This window comes from Oncorhynchus kisutch, linkage group LG1 (assembly GCF_002021735.2).
Source record: "Oncorhynchus kisutch isolate 150728-3 linkage group LG1, Okis_V2, whole genome shotgun sequence".
NCBI lineage: Eukaryota > Metazoa > Chordata > Actinopteri > Salmoniformes > Salmonidae > Oncorhynchus > Oncorhynchus kisutch.
The window spans coordinates 50,303,963-50,317,639 of NC_034174.2; the positions used below are offsets into that span (position 1 = coordinate 50,303,963).

General features: G+C 41.4%; 1 protein-coding gene across 11 annotated transcripts in view; it reads left to right on the top strand.

The window, feature by feature from the left end:
* Positions 1-13,677, top strand: part of LOC109891798 (eukaryotic translation initiation factor 4B) — a 51,452-nt gene that overhangs the window by 12,278 nt on the left and 25,497 nt on the right. For 4 of the 11 annotated variants that reach the window (XM_020484307.2, XM_031826533.1, XM_020484301.2 and 1 more), the window contains exons 5-9: positions 2,698-2,752; positions 3,060-3,212; positions 5,141-5,275; positions 12,453-12,638; positions 12,908-13,160. In XM_020484307.2, coding sequence (XP_020339896.1) covers positions 2,698-2,752; positions 3,060-3,212; positions 5,141-5,275; positions 12,453-12,638; positions 12,908-13,160 — 782 coding nt within the window. The remainder of the gene's footprint in view (positions 1-2,697; positions 2,753-3,059; positions 3,213-5,140; positions 5,276-12,452; positions 12,639-12,907; positions 13,161-13,677) is intronic. The other 7 variants (XR_004210243.1, XM_031826519.1, XM_031826538.1 and 4 more) reach the window with 3 other exon arrangements.

Here is a 13,677-nt window from a genome sequence, read left to right on the forward strand (position 1 = left end):
TGTTCTTTGGATGCAACTCAGCATTCTCCTAATCTTCTTCTGGATCATCCAAATGCTCTCTAGCAAACTTCAGACGGGCCTGGACATGTACTGGCTTAAGCAGGGGGACACGTCTGGCACTGCAGGATTTGAGTCCCTGGCGGCGTAGTGTGTTACTGATGGTAGGCTTTGTTACTTTGGTCCCAGCTCTCTGCAGGTCATTCACTAGGTCCCCCCGTGTGGTTCTGGGATTTTTGCTCACCGTTCTTGTGATCATTTTGACCCCACGGGGTGAGAACTTGCGTGGAGCCCCAGATCGAGGGAGATTATCAGTGGTCTTGTATGTCTTCCATTTCCTAATTGCTCCCACAGTTGATTTCTTCAAACCAAGCTGCTTACCTATTGCAGATTCAGTCTTCCCAGCCTGGTGCAGATCTACAATTTTGTTTCTGGTGTCCTTTGACAGCTCTTTGGTCTTGGCCATAGTGGAGTTTGGAGTGTGACTGTTTGAGATTGTGGACAGGTGTCTTTTATACTGATAACAAGTTCAAACAGGTGCCATTAATACAGGTAACGAATGGAGGACAGAGGAGCATCTTAAAGAAGAAGTTACAGGTCTGTGAGACACAGAAATCTTGCTCATTTGTAGGTGACCAAATACTTATTTTTCCACCATATTTTGCAAATAAATAAATGAAACATTTTACAATGTGATTTTCTGGATTTTTTTTCTTATTTTGTCTAACAGTTTAAGTGTACCTATGAAAACTACAGGCCTCATCTTTTTAAGTGGGAGAACTTGCACAATTGGTGGCTGACTAAATACTTTTTTGCCCCAATGTACATTTGATTATATCAATCACAAAATCCATTCAGTTTTGGTAATAGTTTGGGTTAGTTGACAATGTCAACTACTTCAATGGGGCAGAAGTCTGGGTTGTGATTCTGGATAGCCACATAGCTACCAACAATGACAAACTGCCATGTGGGGAATTGTAAGTGACTCGTTTAATCTTGTTCTTGATACCATGTCTTGTTATGGCAGATTTCATGTCAATACTAACCAACAACTGTGATGTATTTGAGACAAAAGTGCTCATTGTTCAAATGTATTTGTTTTCAGTAAGAGACAAAATATAGTTTACATGTTGTCAACAATCTAAGCCAGCTCGTCTGTTACGCCCCATAGTTGCGCATGCTCAGGTTGTTGCTTAACAACCAAGCTTGTCTATAGTTTACTTCAAGGGACATACAGTTGAAGTCGAAAGTCTACATACACTTAGGTTGGCGTCATTAACTTGTTTTTCAACCACTCAAAAAATGTCTTGTTAACAAACTATAGTTTTGGCAAGTCAGTTAGGACATCTACTTTGTGCATGACACAAGTAATTTTTCCAACAATTGTTTACAGACAGATTATTTCACTTATAATTCACGGTATCACAATTCCAGTGGGTCAGACGTTTACATACACTAAGTTGACTGTGCAAAAAGTGCAAATCAATCCCAGAACAACAGCAAAGGACCTTGTGAAGATGCTGGAGGAAACGGGTACAAAAGTATCTATATCCACAGTAAAACAAGTCCTATATCGCCATAACGTGAAAGGCCACTCAGCAAGGAAGAAGCCACTGCTCCAAAACCTCCATTTAAAACAAGCCAGACTACAGCTTGCAACTGCACATGGGGACAAATATCGTACTTTTTGTCCTCTGGTCTGATGACACAAAAATAGAACTGTTTGGCCATAATGACCATCGTTATGTTTGGAGGAAAAGGGGGATGCTTGCAAGCTGAAGAACACCATCCCAACCGTGAAGCACAGGGGTGCAGCATCTTGTTGTGGGGGTGCTTTGCTGCAGGAGGGACTGGTGCACTTCACAAAATAGATGGTATCATGAGGCAGGAAAATGATGTGGATATATTGAAGCAACATCTCAAGACATCAGTCAGGAAGTTAAAGCTTGGTCGCAAATGGGTCTTCCAAATGGACGATGACCCCAAGCATACTTCCAAAGTTGTGGCAAAATGGAAGTCAAGGTATTGGAGTGGCCATCACAAAGCCCTGACCTCAATCTCATAGTAAAGTTGTGTGCAGAACTGAACAAGTGTGTGCGAGCAAGGTGGCCTACAAACCTGACTCAGTTACACCAGCTCTGTCAGGCAGAATGGGCCAAAAGTCACCCGACTTATTGTGGGAAGCTTGTGGAAGGCTTCACCCAAGTTAAACAATTTAAAGGCAACGCTACCAAATACTAATTGAGTGTATGTAAACTTCTGACCCACTGGGAATGTGGTGAAATAAATAAATAATTCTCTATACTATTATTCTGACATTTTCACATTCTTAAAATTAAAGTGGTGATCCTAACTGACCTAAGACAGGGAATTTTTACTAGGATTCAATGTCAGGAGTTGTGAAACTTGAGTTTAAATGTATTTGGCTAAGGTGTATGTGAACTTCCAACTATAACTGTAGATAAAACATAAACAATGTGCTGTTGATTTATTAGTTTGAGCTTTCCATGAATCATTAGTGAAATTACTTTGAGTGCTCAAGACAAATATATGGAATTTAACTGTTAGTGACTGGTAAATAGTATTCAATCTATGATGCTGGAACATGCTATTATTGAAAGGAGATTAGTTGGTCATTTAGGCCACATTACCGGTAATGACTTGCATGTCTGAGTTTGTTTCCTGCCTCTGACCTAATAGAACCTGGGAAACCGCAGGATCCGGGTGGATATTGCAGATCAGTCCAATGACAAGGGTAAGTTCCACACAACCCATGACCTTCCTTCTGAATTAATGATGCACCGATTTAGTATTTTCAATTAAATATTAAAAATGCTTTTCGGTCCAGGACTTGGCTTAATCTTAATCTATCTTGCAAACCATATGTGTCAGGAGGTCAATTCATGCACATTCCACATTTCCCTACCAGTGCCCGGCCAAAAAACACTGCTGAAGGCCATTGTAGCCCAAACTTCATCTGTTGTGGTGTACGAATAAAGCATTTGGGTGGAGCATTTACTGTGTGGGCTTTTATCATTTGATCCCTAACCTTGAATGGCCAGAGGGGAGAGACAATGGTCAGATGGGTGGACGAGACCGGATGGGCCGCATGGGAGACATGGCAGGCCCCGACAAGACAGACAGTGATGACTGGAGGGCCCGGCCCACTGCAGACGCCGATGATGGACCCCCAAAGAGAGAGGAATCCGCCTTTGGTAAGAGTTTCCCTCTAAGCTAAAAGAGCCACATATCTATAGACTATATGAATGCACTCAGCAAGCTTCTTTTAAAGCAGCCTGCTAAAATTGTGAGGGCAACACCTCACAGCTTAGCTTTTGCAAGCATGTAAGCACGGGTTCACCAAGGAAGGACAGAAAAGGCACAGTGTCGCTAAAGATGCTGGGGCAGACCTTCTAATGTCCTTTGTGACCCGTTTCAGGAAACTAAGCATATGTTGCAAGTCACAACTTCACAGGAGAGACATTTGAGTAAAACCAACACTTTTTTCATCAAAATGCGTTATTTTGGCAGAAATACATTCTGGAACATGGCAACTTTCATGTGCCTTAACAAACTTGTATTCCATCTTTAAATATGAGTAAAATGTGTTAATTACGAGCCTGGTAAAGCCACAGAAAAAGCCAGCAACCTTCCCACTAGCCATGATTGGCTGAGATGAGTGGGCTGGACATGCCGAGAGAGAAGTTTGGATTGGTCTGCCATATAGAGGGCTTCTATTACAGTCTGTGTTGGTAATCCTGTCGAACGCGGGTTTAAAAACAAATTGTGTAGTGGAGCTGCATGTGTTGCTCTCCACTTTCTGGAGGGTTGCGTTTTGAAATCGGTGGAATTAGAGTATGATAGCTAAAGAGATGGCAAAAACACCTGTCTCCAGATTACACCTTTAAACTAAGGGCAAACGTGGCATTATTTATGTGCCACTATATTCATTGTTGTTTTAACAAGCTAACGTTAGCTGGCTGGCTCATTAGCGAACATTACGTGACGCGTGTAATCTTACACGTTGTTTAGCTTGCTAGGTTCATGTCTTAACTTAGAACTACCCCTCCCGGATCCAGGAGAATTGTCATCAACTACACTAATTAGCATAACGCAACGGACAAAAAAATCTTACTAGAAAATGTTCATATTCATGAAATCACAAGTGAAATATAGTGAAACACAGCTTTTTTGTTAATCACCCTGTCATCTCAGATTTTGAAATTATGCTTTACAGCCAAAGCAAGACAAGCATTTGTAAGTTTATCGATAGCCTAGCATAGCATTATGTCCAGCTAGCAGCAGGAAGCTCTGTCACATCAGAAAAGCAATCAAATTAAATCATTTACCTTGGAGCTTCGGATGTTTTCACTCACGAGACTCCCAGTTAAACAGCAAATGTTCATTTTGTTCAATAAAGATTTTTTTTATAGCCGAAATACCTCCTTTTCTTGTTCACGTTTTGTTGAGAAATCCACCTGAAATTGCGGTCACGACAACGCCAAAGTGTACAACACCCGTTGAATATGGCCGGTGTCAGCAAAAAATCGTAATGAAATTGTTGCCAGCAGAGCTGGTTAGGCTGTTTTCATGTTATCCAGAGGTAAACAAATCATCGGCCAGAGCATCAGGTGTGCGTTATGAACGCTCCGAGAGCGAAACGGGGTGGGTGGGGCGAAAGCTTAAGAGGATGTGAACGATGCTGAATGGGTGTAGATACCAAAATATAGTTGATCAACTTTCAAAGCAGAATGACTTTCCCCATTGTCAAAAATGCACTGTATGATATACCATTTGTAGCTTTTAGTGTCTACTTTTTTCCAATGTAAAAAAAAAAAACTATTTCAAATTTTGCTACATAAAACCAAATCCAGGTGGTGAGTCACCATTGTCTCAAAGCGTCATGCTACGTCATGCTTTTTTATTTTTCATGCTACACTTTTTATTTGAAATGTCAAGCACGCATGGGTATGTTTTATGCCGTCCACATAGTTCCAGTTCTTATCTTGCACTGTGTGAAAAGAACTGCATCCTTTTGAATTTTTTTATTAATGTTTCTTGATCTCAAGAGATTTGATTTGCATTTGTGTTACTTGATTTGCATCCCTTTCATAGTCCCATTAACTCCTTTGTGTCCTCTCAGGGTCACGCGACCGCTACGGAGACCGTGACGGGCTGCGAAGGGACAACGACCGCGGCTTCGGCGACCGTGGCGGCGACCGGGACCGCGGCTTTGGCGGCAGAGACCGCTATGACGACCGGGGAGGTGAGAACGGAGGTGAAACCATTGCTCAAAACTTAACGGATCGTCATCAATCTAGACCAGGTATTCCCAAACTGGGGGTACGTGCAATGCCTTCGGGGGTATGCCATATAAAAATGTGATTCACCTTTCAAAATATAAAATTCAAAAAAATCTTCACATTTTGATTTTCCAACAGGGCTATACATTTGGTTATGTTTTTCTCTCTCTCACCGGAGTAGCCTCGTTTTACTGCCAAAAATACAATTAAACCATCTAGTGTTGAGCAAAATAACAACACAATGTCAAATACAGGTAGCCTGGTCAAATAATTAACATCCAATCACATTAACTGTTACTCTCTATCGGGAAACCTTCACTCTTGTGCAGACATTTAGAAATGAAACATCCCAATTTGAAAAATAAGCCACGGGAGTTTGAGTGAGTTAAGATTATTTTTGAGTAGTAAGACATGTATAAAAGCAACAGATACCATTAATAAGAAGGGGCTAGAAGCGTCTTATATGGTGAGCTACCGAGTGGCAAGGACAGGCAAACCCCATACTATTGAGGACTTTATTCTTCCATGCTGTGGGAAAAGGCGAAAAAAAACTATACAGACAATCACTTCATCAAACAGTAATTGTTTTGAAACAATTACTGCTTCGCATACAAGCCAGTGAATTATATGCGTTACAGCTGGATGAGTCACCAGACGTTGCGGGCCTGGCACAGCTCCTGGTATATGTCCGTTACGTTTCTGGGGGGGTCAATTAAGGAAGACATCCTCTTCTGGAAACCAGGACAACCGGAGAGGATATTTTTAAAGTACTGGACAGCTTTGTGACATCAAATGGACTTTGGTGGTCAAGGTGTGTTGGTATCTGTACTGATGGTGCAAAAGCCATGACAGGGAGACATAGTGGAGTGGTAAAGCGTGTGCAAGCAGTTGGTCCCGACACCAGTTGGGCACACTGCAGCATCCACTGAGAGGCTCTTGCTGCCAAGGGAATACCTGACAGCTTGAAAGACATTTTGGACACTACAATGAAAATGGTTAACTTTGTTAACCTCTCTGGGAAATGTGGGATGCTAGCGTCCCACCTGGCCAAAAGCCAGGGAAAATGCAGAGCGCCAAATTTATAAAATTACTATAAAATCTAACTTTCATTAAATCACAGATGCAACATGTCAGATTTCAAAAAGGCATTTCCGCGAAAGCAAACGATGCTATTATCTGAGGATAGCACCTCCGTAATCAAAGAGAGAAAGCATATTTCAACCCTGCATGCACGACACAACGCAGAAATAAAAATATAATTAATGCCTTACCTTTGACGAGCTTCTTTTGTTGGCACTCTAATATCTCCCATAAACATCACAAATGGTCTTTTTGTTCGATTAATTCCGTCGATGTATATCCAAAATGTCCTTTTATTTGGCGCGTTTGATCCAGAGAAACACCGGTTCCAACTTGCGCAATGTGACTACAAAATATCTCAAAAGTTACCTGTAAACTTTGCCAATACATTTCAAACTACATTTTTAATACAACTTTAGGTATTTTTTAACGTAAATAATCAATCAAATTGAAGATGGGATGATCTGTGTTCAATACAGGAGTAAAACAAACTAGCTAGCTTTCTATCGCGCCTCTATCTAACAGGACACTTCAAGTGGCCTTCGTTCAAGATGGCGTACTTCTAAATTACATAAAGGAATAACCTCAACCAATTTCTAAAGACTGACATCCAGTGGAAGCGATAGGAACTGCTAGAAGGTCCCTTCGAAATTTGGATTCCCAATGAAAACCCATTGAAAAGAGTGACCTCAAAAACCAAAAGAAATCTGAATGTTTCTCCTCGTGGTTTCGCCTGCTAAATAAGTTCTGTTATACTCAGACATGATTCAAACAGTTTTAAGAAACTTCAGATTGTTTCTATCCAAATCTACTAATAATATGCATATCTTGTCTTCTGGGGGTGAGTAGCAGGCAGTTGAATTTGGGCATGCATTTCATCCGGACGTGAAAATACTGCCGCCTGTCACCAAGAAGTTAAAGCAAGGCCCCTGAGCTCTCGTGGATTTTCTGCATTATGCAATGATATGGGCAGCGACCATGTAACGCTTTTTCAACATACAGAGGTGCACTGGTTATCAAGAGGCAAAGTATTGACACTTAAAAAATATAAAAAATATTGGAAGATGAGCTTAGTTTACTGGCTGTCATTTCTTTACTGGCTGTCATTTTCACTTGTCTGACCGCTTGCATGATGACTAGTTTCTCACAAGACTGGCCTGTCTGGGTGATGTTTTTTTTCTTGCCTGAATCATCTGAATGTAGGATTACAGGGACTCTCTGCAGCTATATTCAATGTGCGGGACAAAATTGAGACTATGATTTAAGAAGTTGGAGCTCTTTTTTTTGTCTGCATTATCAAGGACATCACACAGGTCTTTCCATCGTTGCGCAATTACGCAGGTACTTTCCCAAAACCGACGACACACAACTGGATTCGTTATCCCTTTCATGCCCGCCCTCCAGTCCACTTGCTGATATCTGAACAAGAGTGCCTCATCGAAATTGCAACAAGCGGTTGCATTTTGCAGGGCTCTGGCAGCGTCTCCTGATGTACTGGCCTGTATCCTGGTAGCGCCTCCATGCTCTGGACACTACGCTGACAGAGACAGCAAACCTTCTTGCCACATCTCACATTGATGTGCCATCCTGGATGAGCTGCACTACCTGACCCACTTGTGTGGGTTGTAGACTCCGTCTCATGCTACCACTAGAAAAGCACCGCCAGCATTCAAAAGTGACCAAAACATCAGCCAGGAAGCATTGGAACTGAGAAGTGGTCTGTGGTCCCCATCTGCAGAACCACTCCTTTATTGGGGGTGTCTTGCTAAATGCCTATAATTTCCACCTGTTGTCTATTCCATTTGCACAACAGCATGTGAAATTTATTGTCAATCAATCAGTGTTGCTTCCTAAGTGGACAGTTTGATTTCACAGAACTGTGATTGACTTGGAGTTACATTGTGTTGTTTAAGTGTTCCCTTTTTCATTTATTTTTCTCAATGTCGGGTATCCTGGGCCATATGGCCGAAGCCTTTCACATTTTTTAAAATATCAGACTTAATTATTTCAAAAGGCTATTATATATTTTTTCCCCCTCTTCTCTCCATTTGATGTGACTGACTATGGCTTTCTCCCCGCTGCCTCCTGCCATGCTACTTCATGACAGGGTTCACACAAGGTGCTTAAAGTACTTGAATTTGGCACTCTGAAATTCAAGTACTGGAATACCTTAAATCTTACAATAATTAAAATAGAGAACCGATAATGATCAAATATTTGAATGAAAAATGTATTGGTCTTGCAACTTTCCTTGCAGACGAGTTTTATTTCCTCACGTGTTTCGCTCATTCCACTCACACTGCCACTCAGCCAGGCAGGTGCAGAACTGACTTATTAGGCACTGCCAAACGTCACATCCATAGCTAAACTGCTAGGCAAATGTAGATAAAATTTAGCCTTTTGTGCGTATGGAACATTTCTGTGATCTTTTTATTTCATCTCATGAAACATGGGACCAACACTTCATGTTGCGTTTTTATATTTTTATTAAGTATGGTTAATAAAATATGATTTGGATATATTTGGCTGATTTCACAAAATAGTGTGAAATCTAGGGCTGGGGGCTGTACCATACTTTTCTATATACAGGGTTTGTACAGTCATGAAAATCCTAGAAAAAGTCATGTACTTTTAAAATGGTGTTTTCCAGGCCTGGACAAGTTTTGGAAAATCATCCAATCCAAAAGGTTTTGAAAAAGTAATGGAAATTGTAATTTCAGAATTTATTTAGGCACAGTTTTTAAATATTTTATCAATCAAATAAAAATCAACTTATCAGCCAGGATCGGAATGACAATGTTTTCACGCATCACCTGCATAGTGCGAGACGAGTGGACTGTTGCTCAAGTAGAGAGACAGTTGGACATTGCAGCAGCAGGTCTAGCCTATAAAATGTTATACAGCGGGTGTGGCTAATCCTGAATACTGACTGGTTAAAGCTGCATTCCAGTCTGTGTCTTTTCTACAAGTTACCACCAGCTAAATACTTTCTATAGAACAAACTTCACATCAGGATAGGCAACCAAAACAAATAATTAATGTATGTGTGTGTGTTATATTAAGCAGAGGGAGTAAAATGTAGGCAAGCAATAAACATTTCAGAACAGCTACTAGTTGAATAAGACATGGGAGAGATGATGAATTTTGGGAAAGATTTATTTATAGACTAATACACTTGAAACAAATAACCAAACTGCAGACATTACTAGTACCTCCCCCGCGATCAAACCACCATAAAAAGTCTAATGAACTGCAGCCTAACACGATCATTGACAGCTGCCTTGAAGTACACACATAAAAAATGCTTTCTGCTCAGATCAGTGAAATGTAGGCTAAACTGACAACAGAGCGAAGAGTAGAAATCTCAACTAGCAAGCAAGACGCAGCATTGAAGAATTGAGTGCGTTCACGCGAAGGAGAGGAAGAAGTCTGTCGAGATTTTCGGCACAACTTCGTCTAGGGCCGAACATCCGTACCAATATATCCTCCAGACACCGGCTTCTCGGGCATTATCACTTAAATAGAGAACAGATTAACTAGGTAGCCAATTCAAAAACCGATTTTGTACCCTCTAGTTAACTGTTTAGATATTATTTGCATGTATGAATGTTTTTGTCCTGTCCCCAAAAACATTCCACTGACACTAGCAAATGAGGCCATACAAAGTTGATTTAACTTTTGTGAACGATTAATTTTGATTCATTTAAATGGTTCTTCTTGACGAGACAATTCACTTTGCCATTGTATTAGTTGGGATTCAATTCAATCGCTGTGAATCGAATCATGTTAATCAAAATAATAATTTGAGATTTGTAAACATTAGGAAAAATATTAAATCTAGCCTTGTTTTTGGATTATGTGTCTTAACTTTCTTTCTTGATACTTCCATTTGATTTGGGCTGAATATTTTGTGGGCTGAATAAAAATATTTGTAACCTACTATAGCCATTTGAGCTTTTGCTATATTGATTGAGCGAATTATTTATTTAATTTGTCATCAAACGTATTTGGTTGTAATGTTTTACATCAAGGGTGGTCAGCCATCCTCCAGCAAAGCTAATGTGTGTCACCTGTACAGGCTTTTATTCCAGTCCCCCTCTAACAAAAATATTTTTTTGAAATTAGCTTCTCAATCGGACCTTGATAAACTGTCTGTGTTCGAGCAGGGCTTATTCAAAAGCCTGTGCACCCAGCAGGTCTCCAGGCTCAGGGTTGACCACATGTTTTATACAGTTGCCTACCAGGTATTTTACTTTTGGGGGCGGGGTTAAGTGCCTTGCTCAACAAGAAACGGGAGATGTTACATGTGATCAGAGAGCAGCCTCCCAGTGTCTACCACATTGCGCTTGCTTTTTTTATACGTACATTGACACTACCAATTGTTGGCCATGGAAACTTAATTAAAAGTCAATCTATATGAACCCTGTATGTATCGGTATCTATGCAAGGACCGGTTTTGTTTTTTACTTTACCATCTATAATGCTATTTCACTGTTTTGGTTTGTTAAATGTGATACACCACTCTCGCGTGTGTAATTTCAGTTTTTCTGTTTTCCATTGATTGTCTATTAGTTTGTCTTACTGTCTGCAAACAGCTTGTTTGTCATGAATATTCTGGAAAAGTTGTGTCTAAAATGGATCGTATTAGCCGCTAATGCTAATTGCTAGTTAGCTGGCTAACTCCCAATGGTTAAATCAGACTTTCCCAAACTCCACGAGGTACAAAAACAGGGTAGTGCGTACAGCCCAGTACATCACTGTGCCAAGCTTCCTGCCATCCGGGACCTCTATACCAGATGGTGTCAGAGGAAGGCCCTACAATTTGCCAAGGGCTCCAACAAATTAATCGTAGACTGTTCTCTCTACTACCGCACGGCAAGCAGTTCTGGAGCACAAAGTCTAGGTCCAAAAGGCTTCTTAAACCCCCAAGCCATAAGACTGCTGAACAGCTAATCAAATGGCTACCTGGACTATTCACATTTTATAGGCTACTGCTGTTTATCTATGCGTAGTCACTTTACCCCTACCTACATGTACATATTAACAAAATTACCTTGACAAACCTGTACTCCCGCACATTGACTGGGTACCGGTGTGCCCTGTATATAGCCTCGTTATTGTTATTTTATTGTTAAAAAATTTGTAAATATTCTCCTAACTCTTATTTTTCTTAACTGCATTATTGGTTAAGGGCTTGTAAGTAAGCATTTCACAGTAAGGTTTACAAAGGTTTTGTAAATGTGACATGGTGCCAGTGTGCCACATGTGCAGGTGACAAATAACATTTGATTTGAAGTGCAACGCTTTGTCAATTATTTTTGCAGTAAATCAGATCTCTTTGACGCTGCCACAATGTGCGATTCATGAGCTCCAGTTTTTCGACCTAAAGATAATGAAAAATAGTACATCACGTGAATTGTTCCAGTATTATTCCCCAAACTTGCACTGTGAGTGCTTGGCGTTAGTCAAGTCCTTTTTTTCAACCTGACACTTGCGGAGTGGCAGAGTTTTTAGATCCTGCAGTTGCATTAATCTGTCTGCGGTTACTTGTGCTAAAATCAAGCCGTTTCTTAAATACGGCAGCTCCATGAGATGTACACCTACTCATTCCTGGGTTTTTCTATATTTTGTATTTGCAGCATTGTAGAATGAAAGTGAAGACATCAAAACAATGAAATAACAGACATGGAATCATGTAGTAACCAAAAAAGTGTTAAAAAAATCCAAATATATTTGATATTCTTCAAAGTAGCCACCCTTTGCCTTGATGACAGCTTTGCACACTCTTGGCATTCTCTCAACCAGCTTCATGAGGTAGTCACCTGAAATGCATTTCAATTAACAGGTGTGCCTTAAGTTCCTTTCTGGAAGTTCTTTATAAAAAAAATAATAGTAAAAATAAAGAATCCGTAGAATGCGTAAGTATCCAAACTTTTGACTGTACTGTCTGTATATAACCCCATAACTAAACAGAATAAGTGCTTCCCTGTGTTGCCCTCATATTTCAGTTAGACAGCGGTATGGATAAAGCGACTAAGTCTTGGCGCTTGTACTCCCTCTACTCTACCGCAGCCTTTGGCTCCCGCAGGGATAGGGATGACGGAGGGCGACGTGCCTTCGGCAGTGGGTACCGCCGTGACGATGACGATCAGAGTGGCGGAGGTGGTGTTAGCCGCTATGGGGCCCGGGATCGCTACGGCGGAGACCGGGAGGGCCGGTACGAGAGGCAGGACGAAGGGCGCGAGGAGAGAGGTGAGGGTAAACTACCCTCAAATTGTTCTCAATATTTTATTTATTACAGTTTATTATTCTGTGTGTTATTCAACCCTGTAACCACATGTCCATCCTGCTACCCCCACTGAAACCACCCTTCCCTCAGGTTCCCTGCCTAGATCCCCTTTAAATAATTAGCAGTGCTATATTACATCTCACTATGAACAGGACTCCCTTGGGGATTATGCCAAGGTTCAAATTAAGGTTAAATATAGACAATGTAACCCATGTATCTCCCCACCCCGCACAACCAGGTGGTCCCACCGAGAGGCCCAAGCTGGTCCTGAAGCCGCGCAGCATGGCCAAGGAGGAGCAGCAGGCCGTCAGCGGTGGGGCTCCCCCAGCTGCTCCGGCAGCCGCCCGCAGCTCTGGTCGAGCCTCCATCTTTGGAGCGGCCAAGCCCGTGGACACAGCGGCTAAGGAGCGGGAGGTAGAGGAGAAGCTCCAGAGGCAGCTGGAAGAGGACCAGTCCAAGGGCTTCGATAGGAAACCTCGCGACAGAGACAGGTAAGGGGTTGTGGGTATAGCAGGAAGCGGCAGAGCTGAATTGAGCGTGAGTCTGGTAGACTTCTTGAGTGATTTTTATGGTAAGCAAAACACTATGCAAGAGCAATCTGGTGCAACATAAACAGCATTATAACTCAGATTTTGTGCCTGTATTTAATGTTTTCAGCTCTAAATTATTACACATTTTGTAATAGCTACAGCAGCTGTTTATTGGTAATTTGGTCATGGGCCCTCTGGAAACAACCTATCCCTGAATTGTGTGTGTTATAAACTCAGCAAAAAAAGAAACGTCCTCTCACTGTCAACTGCATTTATTTTCAGCAAACTTAATTTTTGTATGAACATAAGATTCAACAACCGAGACATAAACTGAACAACTTCTACAGACATGTGACTAACAAATGGAATAATGTGTCCCTGAACGGGGGGGGGGGGCGGCAAAATCAAAAGTAACCGTCAGTGTCTGGTGTGGCCACCAGTTGCATTAAGTACTGCAGTGCATCTCCTCCTCATGGAC